The sequence below is a fragment of the Meriones unguiculatus genome, chromosome 7 (genome assembly GCF_030254825.1).
Source record: "Meriones unguiculatus strain TT.TT164.6M chromosome 7, Bangor_MerUng_6.1, whole genome shotgun sequence".
NCBI lineage: Eukaryota > Metazoa > Chordata > Mammalia > Rodentia > Muridae > Meriones > Meriones unguiculatus.
This window is the reverse complement of record NC_083355.1, coordinates 6,531,184-6,553,415: the sequence shown is the minus strand read 5'-3', so window position 1 is coordinate 6,553,415 and position 22,232 is coordinate 6,531,184. Positions and strand designations below refer to the sequence as shown.

Here is a 22,232-nt window from a genome sequence, read left to right as displayed (position 1 = left end):
TTGAAGGTCTGCTGCAGGGATGCAAACACAGCCCAATCACATGGAATGACATTTTCATTGGTGTTAGTTAGGGGAGAGGTTAATAGTTACAGAGCCTGGGCCATCTGGGTCCTCCAGCAGGAGGTAGGTAGAGGGTTCCTCTGTGGTCTGAAGGCCTTCCCCTACTGCATCCTCTCAGGCAGTTAATAGATAGAATAAATTCCATTTAAAATATATGCACTTCTCTCTGCTTGAAAAATATTATGTACAGTTATAAAAGTTTGGGCATTGGGGATGTGTTAATCTCACCGCCTCTGACCGTGGCCAGCACTGCCTCCCAGTGTGGGATAGCCGGACAGGGGCAGAGGGTAAGGCTCCCAGCCACTAGCAGGAAGGCACGCCCTGCTGTGTATTTACATCTCCTATGTACACTTGTGTGGAGGGGACTGGCTGAGCACACAGCCTCACAGAGCCCTAGGGCAACCCAGTGGCTGGCCAGGGAGGTGCACCCCAAAAGCCCCATCACCACCTCCTCCTAGAGGAGAATGCTCTCACGAGGGTCCCTGTTCAGGGGCTAAGGCCTTGCAGGCCTCTGTACACAGGAGGGCTCTGTTCCCACTGCTAAGGCCCTCCCTGAGTCAGATTCTGACGAGTCCTATGGGACTGACAGCTACCGCTTGGAGCCGTAGGAGGGCTTCTGCTGCCGAGGGCTACTCCAGCCCAGCCAAGCCTCTGCCTGTTCCTTGGGTGGCAGGGGTTTCTTCCATGCTGGGCCACAGGCGATGAACCCTGGCCAGTCACTGAGTACTGTGGCAGGGTCATAGGTCGGTTTTGCTCAATCCAGCATGGCATCCAGCTGGTCAGCCAAGGCATCAAACATGGTACTTATGTCATCCAGAATGTGCTTGGTGGAAGCCGCTGTGGGGCTACATGAAGGGAAAGAAAGCCTTAAGGAGACGGGCCAGAGGGTCTGCAGTCCACCACACTCCTGATTCCAAACACTGTGTACCTCTCCTCTTACTCTTTCTAACCTCCCAGTAACAGGAGGCACCCTCTGTCCCTTACCGATGAGTTCAGAGGCTCAGGGACAAAGGACTTGCCCAGGCTAATGTACCTGAAAGTGGCAGTCACCAGGAATCTCTAAGCCACTTTAAAAGCTAGATCCTGACATCCTGAGGCCTCCACAGCCCGACACTGCATGCAGCTTCAAGGCTCCCAAGCACAGCCTTCTTCCCTCCACACCCAGCATGCAACTCACCCCTCTCTTTCCTCGGTGCCAATGCTCTTCTCAGCTGCCCGCAGTGCAGCTTCCAAGGATGAGCTGGTTTGCTCTAGTCTCTGCTGGACCTGGCCTGGACATACAGGCCCAGTACTCTCAGGCCTCGGAGGGGGTACTGGGCGGGGGCCGAGCCGGGGAGCCAGCTTTGGGCCAGAAAAGGCCAGCTGAGTGCAGGCCACAGACACAGGCTTAGGAGCCGTTCCTGCAGGAACAAAAGGTTACCATGTGACCTGGCTGCATGTAACCCTGAACAGCACCTTCCCCCTGCAGGCCCCACTTACCTGCCCCAGGCACTTTGAGGAGGGCACCAGGGGCAGCTGGAGATTCCGTCTCTACATTCAGCCGACCACCTGTTGAATTTTCCAGAGCTGGCCCAGCGCAGGGCCCTGGGCGGCCAGGGGGCTGAGTTATGGGGCTGAGAGAAGGGGCTGGAGTTCCTTGAGATGGAAGGCTGCTGGGCTCAGACCTCGGAGGGTTAGAGGAAGCTGAGGGAGATTCACAGGGAGCCTGGGAGGAGAGGGGAGCCGAGGGGCCAGGGGTATCACTACCCACTACCCCAAAGGCCAACAGTGCAGTCTGTAGTGGCTCTCTCTCCTTGCATCTGGGCCTCCGTTTGACAGTATCTGACTCTGTGAGGTTGAAGTCAAGGCCAGGGGGCACAGGTGTCTCCCGGGGAGGGGGACCAGCTGGCTTCGGTCGCTGCTTGATAGTCAGGTTCCCCTCCTCTGCGAAGGGCAGCCCTTCCCCTGAGCTGCCCCGGGATGGGGGTGTTCCCTCAGGGCCAGGCTCCTCTTCTTCCGTGTCCGACACAGGGCCAGTCGGGGCAGAAGGACCAGGGGGCTCAGAGGGGCCAGTTGGTTCACTCAGTGTTCTCCTCCGGGGACCTGCAGCCCCTTCCTTGGGCCCTGAGCTTCCGTCTAGTGAAGGTGGCTCAGTGGGGCCAGACACCGAACTGAGGCGCTTGGGCGGTGGGGGTGGGGGGCCTTTACGACGGGCACGGAGGGCAAAGGACTGGCTTCGTGGGGTCCCTCGAGTTGGCGTCAGGCTAGGGCTAGTCCGGGTAAGGGTGCTGCGTCCTGGTCTCCGAGTAAGAGTAGCATAGCTGCCCAAGGCACTGCCCACTGGCCCTTCAGCCTCCCCTTCAGCTTCCCCCTCAGTAGGGCCAGGGCGGCTCAGGCTGTGGGACCGGCGTTTGGGCCGAGGCGGGTCTGGAGGAGTGGTAGGAGAGCCAGCCAAGTAGGAGAAGGCCCGGGGAGCACCAGGAGGTGGCCCTGGGGCTGGGCTAGAGGGTGAATTCTGTGGACACATGAAGACGTAAGGGGCGGGTCCTTGGCCAGGAAGTGGGGAACAAAGCTTAGAGGGGCGCTCTGTACCCTCTGGAAGGTTCCTTTCCTGTGGGGCACTGGGGTCACCAACAATGGGCTGGGAGACAGGCTGTTCCTGTGAGTGGCCAGATCCCCGTGATCGTGCGCCTATGCTCTCCTGGCTGGGGGAACGGGCAGGGGGGAGGGGAAGAGGCTCTGGGCCACACCCTGCCATAGCTGCCTGTAACTCTGGGCTCAGCTCACTGCCCTGAAAGGTGAGGAGGCGAGGGCCAGCCATAGCTGGGCTTTCTCCATTCTCCAGGCCTTCAATGGCCATCAGCTCTGGACCCCTGGTCAGCCGGCGCCCACCTTCACCGAGGGCTTCCCCATGCAGTAGGCCCCGCCGAAGCTCTGCCAGCCGCTTTACACCTAGCATAAGCTTCTTCTGATGCCCTGGGAAGGGAAGATAGAAGCTGATAGGTTTGCTAGATCTAGGAAGGGTTGTCCCATGTGCCCCGGACAGACCCCCTTTTTCCCTTCTCTCAGAGATGCTAGAGGTTTCTGGGGACAAGGGGCAGCCAGGAGGCCTCAGCATAGTCCTCACCTAGCTTGTTCACGCCTATCTCCTGCAGTTCCTCCCAGGTGAGATCGGCCACCAGCCCCATGGAGTCATAGCCACTGCTCACGAGCTGCTTGTGGTACTGTGGCAGCCCCAGGGCACACAGCCACTCCAGCAAGTCCACCTGGGAGAGTGCCGCCATTAAACCCGGCCCACCCCAAGCCAGATAGGAAGCTCCCCCATCCCAAAGCCACTGCCCTGGGTAAGAGCCACCGGCCCCACCCTGTCCACCTGCTCACCGGGATATAGTTGGGCAGCCACTCAGCGATGCTGAGCTGGGCAATCTCTGAGGCAATCTTCTTCCTGTGTCCAGGCTTGGTCACCCCAATGGCCGTCAGGTCCTGTCACACAGGGCACTGAGCATCAGGGCCCTCCTCTGCCTGCCGGGCCCTCCCGTCACCTGCTGCGGTACCTACCTCAGGTGTCATTCGACTGATGGTTGGCACATCGTAGCCGGCCTGCAGGAAGTGGGCGGTGTAGCCTTCTAGCTGGAACTCACTTAACCAGTTATGAATGGCCTGTGCATCCTGGTGCATGGAGTGAGATGGGATGGAGAAGTCAGCTGGGAAAGGGATTAGCCCGTTGGCCTGTGTCTCCCCCAGGGCCAGGGCTAAGCGGATACCAAAGCCCTCCACTTCCTGCCAAGGCCCGAAGCATACTTCCCAGTAGAAACCTCACCTTCCCTTCCAGCAGCTGTTCAGGCCTCACATCCTGGGTGAAGATCTCCCCAGAGCGGTAACTGGCCAGAGGGTGGTGGCTCAGGTTGTCTTCAAGGAGGCAGAGAAATGGCATCAGAAGCAATTGGAGGAGGGATGGCAGGAACACACCCTTACCCCCACCTCCCAGCCAATACCAGTCCCATTTACCTTTCTTACCTGCCAGGGATGGGGCATGCAGGCCTGACAGCACCTGGTCCTCACTGGCAGAGGGCAGTGGCTGGGGACAGAAAAAAGAGCCTACTCAGTGCGTGGGAAGCTGGCAGTGGGCAGGCCCCAACCAGACCCAGGTACCCTCCCTCCTACCTGAGCATTCTCAATAAGGAGGCCAGTGCCATGGCCATTGGTGCCTTCAGAGCTCTGGCCACTGCCCGCACTGCGGATGCTGCCCACGCTGCCCTCGCTGCCCACGCTATTCCTGTCACCTGCTGCAGGGGGCAGAAGCACAAAGGTCAGAGTTGGCACTGCTGACAGCTGACTGGCAAGTTGCCAGTGCCCAGTGCCCCACAGTGCCTTCTGGGAGGGCGTACCTGGACTGTCTGGGTTGAGGCCCACCCGAGGGAGCTGGCCGTAGGTGAGAGGTGGCAGGGGTTCATCCGCCGAGGGCTGTGATATCCGGGAGAAGCTTGGCCGCAGCGCGGTGGGAGCAGAGGGGAGACGGGCCACAGGTATGCCTACCCGCTTGCTGACCACCTCGACGATGCCCGGGGGGAAGTAGCCCACACGGTCTGTGCCCCTTTGGCTCTCATGGATATGGCCCTTCCAGCGGCCATCAGGATGCTGTTCAAGCACCTGTTGTTGACAGGGCGTGGATGAAAAGGACAGTCACTCTTTATAGCAAGCAAGTGGCAGAGGCTGTCTCCGTGGTAACAGTCCAGCAGGCCTGGTCTGTCTCTTCGCCTCACGGCGCTTAAGTTTGGCCACCAATGCCAACCCAATCTCCTTGTACCACAGGGCGTGCAAACAGTATTCTCTATTCCCTGCTCTACTGCTTGCTAGGCATGTGACCAGGCCAGTCCATTTAATTTCTCTAAGCCTCAACTTTGTCATCTCTTTAAAAAAAAGAAAATGAAAACGGTACCTATGTTCCCTAGATTTGGAAAGGATTATATGAAAGAGCATATAAAGATTTAACTCAGCATACTAGCACAGTAAGTGTTATGCCCAAGTAAGTCATAGCAATTGCTTGTCTGTGTGGACCACTCACAGTGATGATATCTCCTGCCCGGACGTTGAGAGCGGTGGGGTCATGAAGGTTCCAGAAATCCTTAAGTGCTCGAACCTTCAAGATCCCTGAAGCCTCTAAGAGAAGGGGGGCAGGGGGCAAGTGTCAGTGATGGAACCTAAACTCCCCAGCAGACTCTCCGGCCAAGCCCCGGTACCTACTGTAGAGGTTTTCTCCCTCGCACTCACCCCGGAGTAGCTGCTTGATTTCCCGGCTGGCCTGGGAGGTGGTGAACTGATTGACTATGTCCAGTGCCGTCTGATTATATGTGTTCCGAATATTCACATCCACACCTCCCTGGGGTACAGAGCATCACAAGACTGTATCCCCAGCACCTGCCTGGCATTTCTCCTCTAGTCCTCCCAGCTACCCGGGAGGTGGGTGCTGTTACCACTTTCAGGCCTTAGAGATGTTAGAAGCATGAAGTCTCACACGTCAGGTCAAGAATGAGCTAGGAGGAGGTGGACTTGGTGCCTAAGCCCGTCGGCTCTGCTCTCCAGCCATAAGCCCTTAGCACCATTCCGAGGCCATGAGGCCCCACAAACCACCACGGCCTTCCCATAATGCTGGGCTTGCTATGTCCATACCCACCTCCAGGAGCAGCCGCACCACCTCGGTTTTGCCATACAACGCAGCCTCGTGGAGTGCAGTTCCTGTCTTGGTCTGGCGGTTGATCTCGATACCAGCTTTCAAGAGCTGCCTGTGGTGGGCAAGAGTCGTGAGGGGGGTTGGGTGGGTGAAAAAAGCTGATTGCCAGGGGTGTGGGGACGGCGACATTGAAAACAAGAATGAAAACAGCAGCAGAGGACTGGAGAGAGGACTGTTGTTAAGATGTGCTGCTGTCTCCGAGAGCCCTGGTTCAGTTCCCAGCACCCACCCTGGGCCGCTCACAACCACCTGGAACTCCAGCAGCTCTATGGTATCTTCAGGTAACTGCACGAAACACATGCACCGCTCACGTGCACAATGCCCCCCCCCCCAACATATGCATAATTTTTCAAAAAGCAGCAAGGAGTCACTGATTAGAAGCTGATGGTCCCATGGGAACAGACTGAGGAGGTGGGTAGGTCCCTTGGGGTACCTGATGACTTCTCTGTGGCCATTCTTGGCAGCCAAGTGCAGGGGTGTGGTATAGTTGGGGTCACACGGGTCCTTTGCCTCGCCCTCCAGCAGGGCCACACATAAGTGGCTGTTCAAAAGCAGCTGGGCCACCTACAGTGTGCAGCACCCAGTTAGAGCTGTCTTGTAAGACCAAACAGAATCCAGCTCCTAGGCACCTAGAACCCAGCACCCTGGGGCTGCAGGTCTTACCTTGAGCCGCCCAAATTCACAGGCTAGGTCTAGTGGTGTCTTCTTCAACTTGTTGACCAGGCATGGGTTAGACTGGTGCTGGAGAAGCATTTCTGACTGGGAGGTGGGAAACCAAGTAAGGAAGCCTGGCTGGCCACACGCAGACCCCTGCCTGGCCACGCTCGGGCCCCTGCCTGGCTCCTTGCCCCCGGGCCCCCTCAGGCAGGCTCACTTACCACCTCATAATGCCCGTACTGTGCAGCCAGGTGCAGGGGGATCTGCCCGTCCAGGGAGGCAGCATTGACAGCCGCAGACGCCCGCAGCAGCAGTCTCACAGGCTCCAAGCGGCCCTGCCAGGCTGCATAGTGCAGTGGCCGCATGCCTGGCAGGAGGGAGAAGAGCTTGTGAGCGGGTGGGGGTTGATGGGAACCTGAATAGGGAATGGAGCCGCCCTGGCTGGAAGGGAAGAGCTCCCTAGAGCAAGGCTGGCTTCACCCAGGTTTGGTCAGGGAAAGGTCCTCTGAGGAGCTGTAGTCAGAGTTTTCACTGTGACCACCACAGATGATCGGGGAGCCTCAGGACAGCGCTAAAACCTCTCTGGGCCTCCTCACCTAAATTATGGGAAATCTTAATTACACACTCCCCAGGAGGAAGCCATTCACGGGCTCAGAGAAGGAACCTAAGCACCTCTAAGCATGTTCTAACAGCAGCAAGCTCTGGGCTACAGCAGGACCCTCCCTTTCCCATTTAGTGAGATACATTGGGCTCTCACCGTTGCTGTCTTTGATGTCAACAGTGGCCTGAGCCTCCAGCAATAAGGCTATGAGCTCCAGGCTGCCCCCCAAGGCAGCATGGTGGAGAGCAGAGAATCTGGCATGGGGAACACAAAATAGGGGGTGTCAATGAGAAGTCTTCCACCCCCTAGCTCATTCTGGGGGCCAGCAGTGATGGGTTACTTGCCCCCCTGTGCCTGCCAGCCCTGCCGTGGGAGCGCACAGCAGCCGGGCCACAGCATGAAAGGGCTCAGTGTCTACACTGAGAGGCTCATTTGTCTAGCATCCCCCACCCAGCCTGCCCAGAGGAGGGGGCCGTGGGAGCAGAAGCCTGAGGGCTCCTACCCTCCAGGGAGAAAAGGGGCCCAGGGAGAATCTGACCCAAGGGGCCCCCTGCTCTTGCTCAGGGCTAACTCCACAAGCAGGTGGGTGGGCAGGACCCCCTCCCTCCGGCCTTACACAGGCAGGACCCAGGGCTCTCAGAAAACACACTTCAAGGACCTGGTAAGAGAGAGTGGACTGTGGGGGCCCAGGGCCCTTTCCTCTCGCCCCTCCCCAAGACTCCACTCTTTCCCCAGAAGCACACACTCACCCGTCGGCATCCTGGTAGTTGATGTTGAGTCTCTTCGTGGAGCCTAGGAGCTCTGAGGAGTCAGGGTAGGGGGCATCAGGGCACGTGGCACCAACTGGCCCGTCCATACCCTCACCTGCTCACTCCCACTACCCACACCCAAGGACCCAGCCAACCTTTCGGTGTGCAGAAGAGCACCTGCCCCATGGTCTTTCTAGGTCCTGTCCCTATGGCTTGAGGGCAGCGAATACATGAGGCCACTGCAGCAGCAGCCTGGCTTCCCTAAAGCCCCTGCCCAGCTTGTTTATAGAGCCAAAGGGGGCGGGAAGGGGTATTGGCATGACATGCCTTCAATAGGACAGGCCCACGGGGCGCATGGTTGGCATTCCTGCCTGAATGGGCTAGGGAGAGAGTCATATTGTCCTGTTGGGCCAAGGGGAACAGGCATGGAAAGAAGGGGGCGGAAGGGAGGGGTACTTAAGCATTCAAGGGCAGAAAGAAGGTTGACAAGGCTAGGCTCCGAGCATCCCTGAGTAGGACCTGGCGGGCAGGGCCAAGCGGGATATACTGACACTAGCCCCAGCTCCGTGTGCCAGCCTCGCCAACTCACACAGGTCATTTAACCAAAGGACTCAGTGTCCTCGAAAACAGGCTGATCATAGAACTTGCCCCTGGAACTTGTTAGGGCACTGTCTGTCCTTTGCAAGCATGCGAATGACGGTAACAACCATTTATCACTCCCTCCATGTTAGCCATGACACTGGGGCATCATACCCAGACTGTCTCCTGGAATTTCCATCCTTTTCTGTCTGCTTGGGGGCATCTGCCGGCTCAGTACCCACAGCTCTAACTGGGAGGCCCAGGCCTCGTTAGAGAAGCAGTGGGCAAGGCCTCCCTGGGACAGGATACATGCGGGTGAGAGCCCACTGGCAGCCAGACCATGTTGGGGAGGTCCTTGAGGTGTTGGGAAGGGAGAAGCCTTGTCACAGGCCGCCCCTGCCTCCTGCTGGAACCCACCCTGCCGTGAAGGAGGGGGCCTGGCTCAGCCCAGGCTGGGCAGGGTGCCAAACATGCTGGTCCAGGCCTGCCCCCCAGGCCCTGGTGGGCCCCCAAATACCCCAGCAGCCTGGGAAAGGCAGGGCCTCATTCCATCAGGGAGGAAAGCAAGGGACGGGGAGGGAAGGGACTGCTGATATAGGGTGGAGCTGAAGGACTCTATACCTAACAGGTAAATACAGAAAAGGGGCGGCAGAGGCAATGCGTGGAGGCTGCTGGGAGGAAGCACAGCGCTCCCAGCCTCCCTCTCATTCCCTTTGATAGTTCTCGTAATACAGAACCATCTGTGTGTGTGTGTGGAGGGGGCAGAACAAGAGCTGCAGCAGCAGGAAGTTCACGGCTCAGAGGCTATCCTGCCTTTCCTGGGCTGTGTGACCTTGGCTGCCAAGGTGCCTCTCTAAGCCTCAGGGAAAACAAGGTCCCAAGAGAGTCCTTCAGGGAACCCTCCCTTCACAACCCTGCCCACTTGGAGAGTCTGGGATGGGCAGCTGAATGGCTGGATGTGTCCTCTCTTGGGAGGGGCAGACAATGTGACAGGAGGGACACAGGAACAGGGGCAGGGCCAGATAGGTGGCTCTGTTCTTTCCAGAACAATGGCCGGAAAGGTGGTGGAGGAGAGGCCCAGAAACTGGGCTGGGGACCCTGGCGGGAGGGCGGAGGGTCCTGGTTCCTGGCAGTGGCTCCAGGCACTTCCGCTGTGGCATAACCTTCTTCCCCAGCCCGGCTCTGGGGCTGGAAGGGTCACCCCTGTCTCAGGCCCAAGCAAAGGATGTGAGTTCAGCCAGTCATCCCAGGCCATCCATTTCCTCTGGCCAACGAAGGAGACCTCAGGACAAGGAGGTGGGGAGGGGTAGAGGGAACGGGCAAGGCCCGTGCAATGGCACCCATGCCAGGTGCCTGATCCCGAAGAGGACCTGGGAGGCTGAGAATGTAGGCTGGAAATCAGGGGGAGGCTGAGGGAAAGAAGCATTTGCTAGAGGCTTCCAGTCAGCACAGGGAGAAGAAAAGGGGACGCCCCGATTGTCCCCCTTTTAGTGCTTTCCTTTGGTACAGGGGCCCCTTCGTTCCTCTCTGAGATCATCCAGTGAGCCCCAGACTCCTATGGTTTTACTTTGGGGAACGCCATGCTTTTAGAACATCCTCTCTCAGTGATTCTGACTGGAACGGAAATGAGTGGAGATCTCTGTGGGAACACAGAGGAGAGCACTTAGGTTTATCTCTCATCTGACCTAAGGGCTATGTGACCTTGGGCAAGTCACTAACCTTTGAGTGTCACTTTCCTTATCTGCATAATGGATATAGAAAGATCTACCTGACAGGACGCAAGGGGGCTACAATATTTCACAAACTCCAAGGTTTACAAAGGTCACCTGTGGCCTCATTTTTGACACTAAGCCTCTCAGGCTGCTCAGAAGACAAAGAAGGGAGGCCCCAGGCAGGGACTCATACGGAGGCTCAGGCCTCTCGCCCGATAAGATATATATATATATATATATAGGTGAGTCTCCACCTTGGACGGAGGGAAGGAACTTGATCCCCTAGAGACTTAGCCACTGGACATGGAAGACCTGTTTTGGAGCCTACCCGCCTAGCCCTGGTTCCCGCCACCAGCCAACCCCTCCTACTACCCTCCAGTGGGCCTCACTCTCTGAGGCAGCCAGAGCTGTGAGGCCAGCGGCAGTGTGACCAAGGCCCCACCGGGCAGGTGGCCAAAAGCAACACAAAGGTGAGGGGGAGGAGAACAGCTCCCACTTAGACCTCAGGCCCTCTCCTGGGGACTGCTTCGGCACCCTCCTTCTATCCTGTTCACCCTCATTCACTTCCCCAGGACACAAGGACCTTGTGAGCTCCACCTCGCGCCTGGGTCTCCGCCCAGCTGTGCAGGTGGGTGCACGCTGCTGTCTTTCCTTTTGGCACCAACAATCTCAGGTGTGGGCGGGGATAATAAGATGTCTCCAAGTAGCCTGGGGAGTCCTTCCCTTGTACAAGACCCGGGTATGTCTTGGGGTTAAAGCCCCAATGCTCCAGAGGAGACCCTCCCCTCAGAGAACACTTCCTGTAGCCCCAGAGGAGAGTAGAAGAACCACCAGCTGATTTAAGACCCGGAGGAGAAAAGCCTCAAGCTTTGGAAGAGCCCAGGGACCTCGCCCTTAAGTCCAGGGGTCTTTTTCCTGGGGTGGGTGTGAGAGGTCATGTCACCACTGAGGGTCCTAAGAGATGGGACTCAGCAGCTATCTGCGCACCCAGCCCTGACTGTCCCGTCAGGGATACAGTCCTCAGGGCTGTGGAAACCTCTAGAAAATTAATTTTGGCTACACACTCCCAAGGAACAAAAGCAGGTGAGATGGGGAGAAAGGAGCTTTAGTAACAGTGACGGCATTGAGATTTCCTGGGAAAGAGGGAATGTGCCACCCCCAATGAGAAAGCACTTGTGGGGCAAGCGCAAGGTCCTGGGTTCTAAGCCTCACAGAGCCCCATGCTAAGCAACAACAGAAACCTGACCACTGCTTCAGAAGAAGTTTTACGGACATTCTCATGAAGTTATACAGAGATGCTCTGCTTGGTGTAAGCGGATGGTGGGGCCGTCATACCCTCTAATCTGCCCTTTCCAACCGGTAGACCGAAGTCTCACAGTGCCAGAGAATGCACCTGAAAAGTTACTGCCTAACAGGCAGCCTCAAGGGCTAGCACGGAGCTTAGAACAGATCCTGGCTCACGATAAACAATAAAAACCTAAGCTGGACGTGTTTCAGTGTGGTCACTTTGCAGGCAAGGACTCCCCGGCTCAGAGCTGCTAAGTGACGTACCCGGAGACACAGAGCAAGAAGGGACCCTTTTTCCTCTCTGGCTCTCTTATACAGAAGCACTTCTTGTCTATAACAGGACAGTCCTTCTTCCTCAAGCCTGCAAATCAAAGTGACCCTCCCCTGCCAGCTCCCTGCCCAGCCTCTCTCTGTAGCCTCGGTACTCAGAGAAGGGCTCCAGCTGGACAGTCACCCCCACCAACGACTCACTTGTCTTTGCAGCCTTCACTTTAGACACCAGCTTCTGCACGCAGCTCACATCTCCATTCTTGACGGCAAGGATCAGGTCCTGTTCACGGCCCATTCTGACTACCGGGCCCGGCTCTGGGCTTCAGAGTCCAGGAAGAAGCAAGAGACTGGTCCAACTAAGCGTCAGTTTGCCATGCATGGATGCTTCGGAGGACTCCTGCTCCCGGAGGAACACGTCTGGTGTCCCCGGCAATGGACTCCTTCTCAGGCAGAGATATAGTCCCTCAAGGTGCTCTGGGAGCTGCCACCGCAGGCAGGAAAGCCAGTCCCTGGTGGGGTGGAGGCTGTGTGGAAATCTGGACTGAGATCAGCCTGCAGCTTCCGACGGCCCTGGGATAGGCTGGGACTGGGCCCGCCAATCTTCCTGGGTTAGCTCAGAAGCACCAATGCCCACCAGGGAGCAGTCAGCATTCCCTCTGGCAGGAGGCAGCAGCCATGGACAAGTCCGGAGGGTGGGCGGGGGTTCTGGAAAAGGCACACGTCCTCCACTGAAAAGCTGGGTCACAGCTAGGAACCAGGACACAGAAGATGAGCAAGATAGAACCTCTAGGAAGCCCCAAATAACCCTAGGTACCCTAGGAGTCATGGAAGGTCTGAGCCACTCAGGGAGGGGAGAAAGCTACTGTACTTGGAGAGAAATACATGCCAAGGGGAGAGGGTGACATTCCAGGAGAGGCTGAGTTGCCTGTGTGTTGTCCCTCCCCCCTGCCCCCTGCACCGGGCAGCACATCAACCTTAGGCAGAAGGTGCCCTGGCAGCAGGAGACACTGGGGTAGGCAGGGCCAGCATCCCATTCTCTACAGCCTCAGGCTCTGACACCCACAGACAACAGGCGGGATCAAGAGGAAGGGCCTGGGAGAGCGGCACAGGCAGATGGGCAGGGGTCACTCCCTGTTCAAGGTGTCTGCCCTCACACTCCTCACTACCAGCTCCCTAGAGGGTGGAGTGGGGTGCCTGCACCCCTCACTTTCTGGGGGAGGTCTACCTGTCGGATAGGGAAGCTCTACCGCACCTGTTGCTAACCCTTCCTTGCTGCTTCTGTGGTGTGGTGTGAGGGAGCAGCTGGGTAGAGATCCAGGACAGAGCTTGGACTCTGCTAGCCAACTGCCTCCCAAGCCTGAACCTGAAAGCCCCAACCCGACTTCCCGCACAAAACCTTTAAGCCAGTTAGTTCCTCGGCGGCGGCGGTGGTGATTTTGTTGCCAGAATCTTGTGGCATGAGACTCGTGCAGGCCTGGGGCCCAGGTGGGGAACCCCTCATTCCTCATAAGTCCCAAGCCCAAGCCTGGGGGCACTCCCCCTCAAAGCCCGCGACCCGCACCGGGGGAGGGTGCTCCTGGCAGTGCCTGGGGTCGGCTGGCTCCCCCGCCCCTTGGAATGCCCCTCCAGCGCTGTGCAGCTCCCCGCAGCTAAGCCTAGCCAGAGCCGACCCCAGGAACAAAGAGGCAAGAGGGACCCGGACAGTCAAGAGTCCGAGGGATAGACAGAGGAGAACGAAAAAGGGGGCTCGAGGAAGGCGGAAGGAGCAGAGAGATGGAGGCGCCCGACGATCAGACAAGAAAAGTTAGTTCGCGTCTGCTTTCAAGGGTTCTGACCCCCCAGCCCGGGCCCCTCAGTCTTACCTCTCCCGGCCGCCCCGCCGGGGGTCCGGCTGGCCGTGCTCAGTCCCTGGCACTCAGAACGCTGGCTCCACTGTCCACCCTCCCCAAACCCCTTTCTCCTCCTCTCCAAGGCCGGCTCGGCGCCTCCCGCAGGAAATCCCGCCCCTCCCCCCTCCCTCCCGCCGGATCGGGAGCTGGGGACCGTCCCGGCCGCTCAGTCGGATTGTCAATCAGCACCCTGGGTCCCGCCCCCAATCCTCACTTGGCTCCGCCCCCGCCAGCCTGTCGGGATCCAAGCCACTGGTCAGATCAGCGCATGCGCGCAGGTGAAGCCGCTTAAGGGGTGCAAAGCGGCGGGAGTGGGGGCGTGGATGAGGCTTCGTGCCACTGTGTCCTGGCTGGGCAATCCCGAGAGCTGGGCTCTGGACCAGCAAGTGAGGTGTGAGTAAGGGAGATCACAGGATGTTTTGGCAGTTGAACCTGCGGACCCCACTAGGGCGGGGATACCTTCCTCTTTGCCCCATCCTTTCCCGGGTTGCCCGCGGCGACCCACGTCCACGCTCAGAGTCGCTGACCCTTGGCTGCTGGCTGGAGCAACGGCGCCACCTAGTGGTGAAGGTCAGAGAGGCCCACGGTGTCTCGGCGGGGACCCCAGCCTCGAGGAGGGGCCTTGGAGGCTGGGGTGGCGATTCAGCACCAGGGTGAGCCGGACAGCGCCTCCCACCGCTGCCCTTTGACCCCTCCTCCCGGGCTTGGCCCACCCTGAAGGGAACCCGAAAACCCCTCGACCATTCCTGACATTCCCACATGGCCTCCAGTTTGCCAAGCTGGTGTTCGAGGACGCACTGCTCTCCCCCCTCCACGCATCTCTTTTCTCTTGGCGGTGGCACTAGGCGGGCCAGGGCTGCGGGGGGAGGCGGCCCGGGTCACACATTTGGTTATTCACACTACATTCCCGGACGCCAGGTAGAGTTTTACTAAAGTGGGGACCTCAGAAGCGCCGGCAACAGAATAGGTGACTTTCTGCACATCTGGAAAGCCGCAGATGGAACTCGGTCCCGCGGACCGAGGCATGCGCGTGAGGACAGGTGTTGGGACACACGCGGGACAGGCAGGGAGGCGCGGGGGCCGGGGGCTGGATTTACGCTCAGCAGGAGCCAGCAGGGCCCCGGCGCTAGGGCCCCGCGGAGTTCCGGTGGGCGGGGCTCCGCGGTGCGCGCGCAGCCGCAGACGGCGGCCAGATGGATCCCGAATCCGAACCCGCGTCCGTGGAGGTTCCTGCGGGGCGTGTGCTCAGGTGCTGCCCGGCCCGGGGCTGGCGTGGGGTGCGTGGGCCCCGGGGCCCGCGTGGGGACGGGGCGGCCCCGGGGCTGACCGCGCGTCCCCGCTCTCCTCAGCGCCTCGGAGCTCCGCGCCGCGCGCTCGCGGTCCCAGAAGCTGCCTCAGCGGTCGCGTGGCCCCAAGGACTTCCTCCCCGACGGCTCCGAGGCCCAGGCCGAGCGGCTGCGCCTGTGTCGCCAGGAGCTGTGGCAGCTGCTGGCGGAGGAGCGCGTGGAGCGCCTGTGAGAGGGGCCGGGCCGGGTGGGCGGTGGACGGGGCCCGGGGACTGCCCGCTCAGACCCAGACGCCCCCTCCCCACTCCTCTCCCTCCCCACTCCTCGCCAGGGGCAGCTTGGTGGCCGCGGAGTGGAGGCCGGAAGCGGGCTTTGTGGAGTTGCAGTCCCCTGCGGTGAGCGGCCCGGGCACCTCGGCGGCGGGGGGGACCCCTTCCTCTGTCCTGGAAGCTGCTTTGTGACCCTTGCTCTGGTGCCGCGCAGGGGAAATTCTGGCAGACCATGGGCTACTCGGAGCAAGGGCGCCAGCGGCTTCACCCCGAAGAGGCCCTGTATCTGCTGGAGTGTGTGAGTGGGGTGCTGGAGGCGTGAGAGAGGGTTTCAGACTTGAGGATTGGGAAGGGTAGGGTTGGGTGGACCAGAAAGACTTCAGAATTACGTTTCCGGTGAACTTAGAGGCGGACTTTGGGAACAGACGAGAACAGAACACAGGCAGCAGGGATTCTAATCCTCTTTCCCGGTTGCTCATGGTCTTGCAGTGATGCTGGGTGTGTGGGGAGAGGGTCAGGGCCAAGAAGTTGACCCCGCTGGGCTTGGGCACTGCAGGAAGGGCACACAGCTAAGCCCTTGCTTGGCTTCCAGGGCTCCATCCAGCTCTTCTACCAAGACCTACCACTGTCTATCCAGGAGGCCTACCAGCTGCTGCTGGCCGAGGACACCTTGAATTTCCTACAATATCAGGTATCATTTGCCTCCCAAGGTGCCTCTTATTTGCCAAGTTGGTGAGTTTTGACCAGTAAGTGTGAGGTTGCAAGCGCAGTGCCCCATGCTAGGGCTATAGGAGAGACAAGAGCTTGTGCTCTCACGGGCTGATATCCTAAAGGACGCAATTGAATAATAAAAAGTTGGTAGTAGGGCTGGGGAGATAGTTCAGTGGTTCAGAGCACTGGCTGCTGTTCTTCCAAAGGACCTGAGTTCCACTCCTAGGTTGAACCTTACGTGGTGGCTCACAACCATCTATAATGGGATCTAATGACTGTTTTGTCATGCAAATAGAGCACTCATATACATAAATTGTTGTTTTTTTTTTATAGAGTTTTTTTGTGTAGCCCTGGCTGTCCTGGAATTCACTATGTTGACCAGGCAGGCCTCGAACTCACAGAGCCCCACCTGCCTCTGCCTCTGCCTCTGCCTCTCAAGGGCTGAGATTAAAGGCCAGTGTGTCCGGTGAACTTAGAGGCGGACTTTGGGAACAGACGAGAACAGAACACAGGCAGCAGGGATTCTAATCCTCTTTCCCGGTTGCTCATGGTCTTGCAGTGATGCTGGGTGTGTTCTCTTCTTAAGGAGAAAACAGTCAGTTGTGGTGAAGCTGGGGTGAGATCAAATGAGATGGGGGACACTTGCAGGTTTGTTCCTCTGATAGAGGGGCAAGGACAAGAGTGACATTTGACAGCGGAGACTGTTCGCATCAAGTCTACTGAGTGTTGATTACACGGGGTGATGTCTGTCACCATCTGTCATCGTCTTTGCCTAGACTTTAATGTTAGCATATCCTAAGACATAGTTCTGACCCAGGAGGCCTATCACTGTCAGCTTCTTGAGATTTGTGTTGTCAATAAATGATTAAACATCGCTTGAGCCCAGAATAGGAGGCAGGATTCAAGATGGTGTTTGCTTATTCATTTTTGGTGCTGCCGGGAGTGAAGCCAGCAGCGCATGCATGATAGCAAGCATTCTTGCACTGAGCTGTAGCCTCTATTGTCTGTTTATTTTCAGAGACAGGGACTTTCAAAATTGCACAGGCTGGCCTTGAACTCACTTTATCCCAGGGTAGTCATGAATTTGTGATCTTCCTGCCCCAGCACTCCTTGTAGCTGGGATTACAAGATTGAGCCAACAGGTTTGGCAAGGATAATATTTATATTGGGATGTGGTCCAAGCAGTCCCAAGGTTTAGAACGTGGGCCTAGGAGAGAAAATTTGGAAGGTACAGGAAATGATTTGTGTTTGGAGAAGTTATTTTAAAGAAAGGACATCTAAGCCAGGCATGGTGTTGTGTGTTATAATTTTAGCACTTAGCGGTAGAGGGAGAAATAACTACTTTTGAGTAGTTTGAGGCTAGCCTGGTCTACATAGTTCCAGGATAGCTAGGGTTCCATAACAAGAACTTTTCAAACAAACATACCAACAAAACAAACATGCCTGATTTCCTTTTTTCTTCCCTTGAGGTCTTCAGCCACTTGAAGAGACTGGGCTATGTGGTTCGTCGGTTCCAACGAAGGTAAGTCTTTCCCTTGATTCCCATTCGCTGTGTCCCTGGGACCTTTGGCTTGAGTGCCGAATCCTGGGGATGAGCTAGACGTGCTCAACAGAAAGGCATGTGGGGATGATTTCCATCACTGCGCTTTCTCCTGGATTGTTAGACTGGAACCTAACTTAGCTGATGACCTTCAGCTTAACATAGGACAAAGCACTACAGTAGCCATCGTTTGGCATGTAGATGTGCTGGTCAGTTTGTGAAGTGCATGCATGAATGAGGGACTGGGTGATGAAGGTACAGTTGAGCTGGCCTCACGTCTCCGTTCCATCAGTGGTCCAGCTTTGCTGGCCACAGCCACAGCCCCCTTCAGAGTGAGAACCTGCAGTTACAGTCTGTCCCCAAAGCTCTAAGACACAGGTGACTTTCAGTTCCTGAAGGTGGGACCTGTCCCAGGGCAGCAGGTGTGGCTGTGTGCAAAAGTTCCTTCTGAGACTGCTCTGTCACACAGCAATGTTACTGAGCACCTTCTGGTGCCAGGCCCTGAACTCACGGCTGAGGGAGAGCAGGCCCACACCGCGGCCTCGACCCACCTCTCATGCAGTAAGGAACTCCCACAAGACACCATCACTCTGTAACAGTGGTAGTTGGAAATCTTCAGGGCTGAGCTGTGCTGACCTACCCACACAAACTGGTTTCTCAAAGTTGTGTCGTCACATAGAACTTGCTGTAGTAAGATGATGTCTGTCCTGCACTGTCCAGTGTGTGACAGGACTGAAAGCTTCATTTCACAATTTTAATTGATTTAGATATAATGTGAATAGACACTGTGGCTGCTGAACGCTTTGGGAGCCATAAAAACTCATAGTGGTGGGGAGGGGCACTCAGTCCTATCACTGCAAGCGCAAGGACCCGAGCTCAGTCCCTCAGAACCCTGAGGCCATATGTTCATCCTCGTACTCCCAGCACTGGGGAGGCAGAGACAGGCAGATCCCTGGGACTCAGTAGCCAGCAAGCCACCCTAATCAGGGAGCTACAAGCCAACTGGAGACCCTGTCTCAAAACACAGATAAGAGCTCCTAAGGAATAATATCCAAGGCTCTACATGCCACATGTTGCAGGGAAGAAAGCTGCAGTAGTAAGTGATAAGGATCTGAGCCCACAGAATAGGACAGCGTCAGGGGAAAAGGATTTTAAAGCAGTGTGTTTCTACAGTGTCAGTTTTTTCAGGGGAAAGAAAAACGTACAGAGAAACAGTAGTGTGTGCAAGAAATAAAAATGTACTGAGTGTAGTATATACACTTTTAATCCCTGCATTGCAGAGGCAGGGGGATTTCTGGGAGCCCAGAGCACCCTAGGTTATATAGTGAGGTCTAGGACAGCCAGAGCTATACCGTGAGACCATGTCTTTAAAAAAGTAAAAAGAAAAGAAAAGTTACTTGTGGGAATCCAAGGGTTGTTGTGGGTTTTGTTTGTTTGTTTGTTTGTTTGTTTTCCAAGAAAAGGTTTCTCTGTGTAGTCCTGGTCTCAAGAATCCACCTGTCTCTGCCTCCTGAGTGCTGTGATTAAAGGCGTGTGCCTGGCTCAAAGTATTTATTTTCACCTTTGTTTTTCTGTATTTTCCAAGTTTTCTAGTGCCTCTTAGTTTTTCTCACCAGTGTAATGATTTGTTTTCTGTGGTGCTGGGGATAGTAGCCAGGGCCTTGCAGCTCCTAGGCAAAGGATCTCTATCTTTGAGCTGGACTCTAGTCTGATTAATCATGTATTGCCAGCTTTCTAGGAGCATCTGGTGAGAGGTACTATTGGTGACACTCAGGGGCCTGGGTAAAGGTGTGACTAGGCCCTTGTGGCTGTTCCCAAGTACCCTTGCTTTGGATATGGCTCTACCTCTGGGCTCTGCCTCGTCCTCTGGGCTGGCGGTAGCAGCCTGAGAAGCTGGGTCTGTTGCATGCCCTCTGTTCTCACCCACAGCTCTGTGGTGTCACCTTATGAGAGGCAGCTTAACCTGGACGGCTATGCCCAGTGCCTGGAGGATGGGACTGGCAAAAGGAAGAGGAATTCCAGCTGTCGGTAATTCACCTGCTGTTGCCACCCCCGGGGAGTGTCATGACCTTGGCGTGTACATATGCTTAAGAAATGGCCTGAGTTCTCACACAAGCTTGGGGTGACAGCAGAGGGTCTATCTCAATCCCAGTGGAAAATGCTTGCCTTAGGGACAGTAACAAGGGGCAAATGTGCTGCTTTTCCTCCCATGTCTCTAAGGTCTGTTCATAAGAAGGCCAAGGCCCTGCAGGACTCCTTGACTCCTGTACTGGCAGCCTCCAGCCCACCTGACTGTGACCAGAATAGCCAGTACCCAGAGGACAAGCCGCAGGAGTCAAGCCCCAGGAAGGGCTCAGGGCTCCCCTTTCAGTTTCTGGGGTCCTCAGAACTTTGCCCTGATCTATCCAGGGAGGATGTGGGATGTGGCCAGGAGAGTGGCAAAATAGAGAATGGAGCCAAAGGGCCTCCTAAGCTTCGCTGGAACTTTGAGCAGATCTCATTCCCCAACATGGCTTCAGATAGTCGCCACACCCTCCTGCCTGCCCCAGCCCCAGAGCTGCTTCCAGCCAATGTCATTGGGAGAGGGACAGATGCAGAATCCTGGTGCCAAAAGCTGAACCAGCGGAAAGAGAAGTTTTCCCGGAGAGACCGGGAACAGCAGGCACGGGTCCAGCAGTTCCGGGAGGATGTGAATGCAGATCCCGAGGTGCAGGGCTGCTCTAGCTGGCGGGAGTACAAGGAGCTGCTGCAGAGGCGACAGATGCAGAAGAGCCAGCCTCTCCCTCCACACCTGTGGGGCCAGTCTGTCACCCCCTTGCTCAAGCCTGATAAAGCTGATTCCCCAGGTAATCCCTAACCCTGCTATAGCCCTGTAGGCTCCTGGGACTTTTAAGACTTTTAAAAGGGATAATTAAACTGGAGCTGGCTAAGGCCTGAGGAGTGGAGTGGGACCTGACAGACTGTTCTGTAGGTGGTGGCAGCAGCCACAGGGGAAGGTTTCCTGATGAGTCATTGCCCAGTGACACTCGTGGGGGATGAAAACTATGCCTGCGTTCTTAAGACCGTACCCAAGATTCCTGGATGGCTTTGCCAGCGACCAGTTACAGGTTTCCCCCCCTCCACAGCCTGTTAGCGAGAACATGGTGGCACCGCAGTGGGAAGTTTTAGCCAAGTGATAGGAAAGCTCACTACTATCTGCTCTCAGTTTTAAACACAAGGAACAAGGTATGTGGCCAGAGAGGAGCAGGAACAGGCTCAGAACTCTGTAAAAGCACATGGGAGCGAGGTAGAGTAGGGTTGCCAGAGAAATGCGTTCTTCATACTGCTCCTGTGCAGAACATAATTTATACTGAACATCCCGGTAAGTCTGGTGATCCTAACCTGGGTGCAGATTTGGCAGTATGATGGAAGCGTGTAGGTTGACTCCCCTCATCAACATCTTGTTTTCACTGCCCTTGTAGCTGAGGTCCTTCAACACATCTCTGTGCTGCAGACAACACACCTTGCTGATGGAGGTTACCGGTGAGTCTCAGCTGTGCTCACTGTCTCCATGACACTGGCTGCCAGGTGGAGCAACAGCTGGGATTTGATTCCTGGAGTTGGGTGTGAGTCAGAGAATCACCCCTGGGATACCTGCCTACAGACTTAGCTCCCAGTGACAGCTACTGTCATGGGTGTCTAGGGGAAAAGGGAGAATGACAAGATGGTGGGTATATGCCTGGTGAGGCTGCTTTGTAGCGTTGGTAATAGGAAAGGGTTTGGTTGGAGGGAGCTGGGAGAGGAGAGTCCTTGTTTTAAAGTTTCTTATTTGGTCCTCAGGCTGCTGGAGAAGTCTAGAGGCTTGGAGATCAGCTTTGATATTTACCAGGCTGACGCTGTGGCTACATTCCGAAAAAACAATCCTGGCAAACCCTATGCCCGAATGTGTATTAGTGGGTACGACATGATTGAGCAGTGCCTCTGGCTGCTGCCAGTCTATCTCTTAATCCCTGTCACCAGTTTCTCAGTCCCTTGGTAGAATTTGAGGTCCAGAGGGCTTAAGTTCCCCTTACTAAGGCCATATGGCCAGTTGGTGCCATAGTACCCAACCTTTCCAATCCTTGATTGCTTGTTACTGGCATTTTGGGGCAGTCTTTCTCTTCTTCCACTTTAGTCCTGGGCTCACTCAGCAGAAAGGAATTGATTTGAAGGGATTTACTGTCTAAGAGTGGTAAGAACCTATACCTAGCCCTCTGGGGCTCTCTTGAGCTCATCAAAGCCATGGAGGTTGCAGAAAACAGGGCCCAGGGTCCAGTATTCTTGTACCCCAGCTTCTGTCTTACAGTCTTCCTGCCCTGGAGCCATGGGTGAGCTATGACTAGGTCTTAGTTTTATCTTTATTCCTACAGATTTGATGAGCCTGTCCCAGACCTCTGCAGCCTCAAGCGGTTGACCTACCAGAGTGGGGATGTTCCCCTGATCTTTGCCCTGGTGGATCATGGTGACATCTCCTTCTATAGCTTGAGAGACTTCACGCTACCCAGGGATCTGGAGCACTGACGACAGAGCTCTGGTCCCTGGACTGCTCTCAGGGACCTTGTCAGCTCTCACCTGGAACTGTCTGGGCCAACGTGGTCCATGGCCCTGGGTGTCTGCTGTTTGTAGGGACGTGAAGCCTTGCCCCACACCCTCCTGCCTGGCTATTGTGCTTTCAAGCCCCCCTTCCCCCCAAGTGCTGCCTGGCAGTGAACTCCTTGAAACTCAGGACTTATTTTCAGAGGCCCAGAAGATTGGGCAGAACAGAAGACTCTGTGCCTTTAAACCAGGGGGTGTCTGCTTCGTGCCATAAAGCCAAAGCCATTAAAAAAAATTATTTTCTGCTGTTGTTGAGTATACTTACTGGGTTACCCCTTCCCTTCGTTCCAGATTTGTC

General features: G+C 56.3%; 2 protein-coding genes across 8 annotated transcripts; one reads left to right on the top strand and one right to left on the bottom strand.

The window, feature by feature from the left end:
* Positions 1-36: 36 nt before the first annotated feature.
* Positions 37-13,623, bottom strand: Caskin2 (CASK interacting protein 2). Of its 4 annotated transcripts, none has more exons than XM_021635684.2 (20): positions 13,488-13,623; positions 11,827-12,372; positions 7,778-7,829; positions 7,185-7,282; positions 6,649-6,794; positions 6,434-6,529; positions 6,204-6,334; positions 5,714-5,822; positions 5,311-5,419; positions 5,105-5,199; positions 4,428-4,689; positions 4,204-4,325; positions 4,048-4,117; positions 3,860-3,948; positions 3,598-3,708; positions 3,421-3,522; positions 3,167-3,305; positions 1,540-3,015; positions 1,238-1,460; positions 37-905 (listed from the first exon to the last, which is right to left on the bottom strand). In XM_021635684.2, exons 2-20 carry the CDS (start codon positions 11,918-11,920, stop codon positions 815-817), a joined length of 3,615 nt encoding a protein of 1,204 aa, XP_021491359.1. In that variant the 5' UTR covers positions 11,921-12,372; positions 13,488-13,623; the 3' UTR covers positions 37-814. The 4 variants fall into 4 exon arrangements, with proteins under 4 accessions (XP_021491359.1, XP_021491372.1, XP_021491366.1 ...); XM_021635697.2 differs by having other exon boundaries at positions 4,057-4,117; XM_021635691.2 differs by having other exon boundaries at positions 11,827-12,330; positions 13,488-13,603.
* A 179-nt stretch (positions 13,624-13,802) lies between these two features.
* On the top strand, positions 13,803-22,177 carry Tsen54 (tRNA splicing endonuclease subunit 54). 4 transcript variants are annotated; one of them, XM_060386395.1, is made up of 11 exons: positions 13,806-14,763; positions 14,864-15,028; positions 15,132-15,195; positions 15,284-15,367; positions 15,662-15,760; positions 17,250-17,302; positions 19,250-19,348; positions 19,541-20,166; positions 20,782-20,842; positions 21,140-21,256; positions 21,709-22,177. In XM_060386395.1, exons 1-11 carry the CDS (start codon positions 14,708-14,710, stop codon positions 21,857-21,859), a joined length of 1,575 nt encoding a protein of 524 aa, XP_060242378.1. In that variant the 5' UTR covers positions 13,806-14,707; the 3' UTR covers positions 21,860-22,177. The 4 variants fall into 4 exon arrangements, 2 of the variants coding, with proteins under 2 accessions (XP_060242379.1, XP_060242378.1); XR_009592727.1 differs by lacking the exon at positions 21,709-22,177 and having other exon boundaries at positions 13,803-14,763; positions 20,782-20,925; XR_009592726.1 differs by lacking the exon at positions 21,709-22,177 and having other exon boundaries at positions 13,803-14,763; positions 20,292-20,842; positions 21,140-21,227.
* Positions 22,178-22,232: the final 55 nt, after the last annotated feature.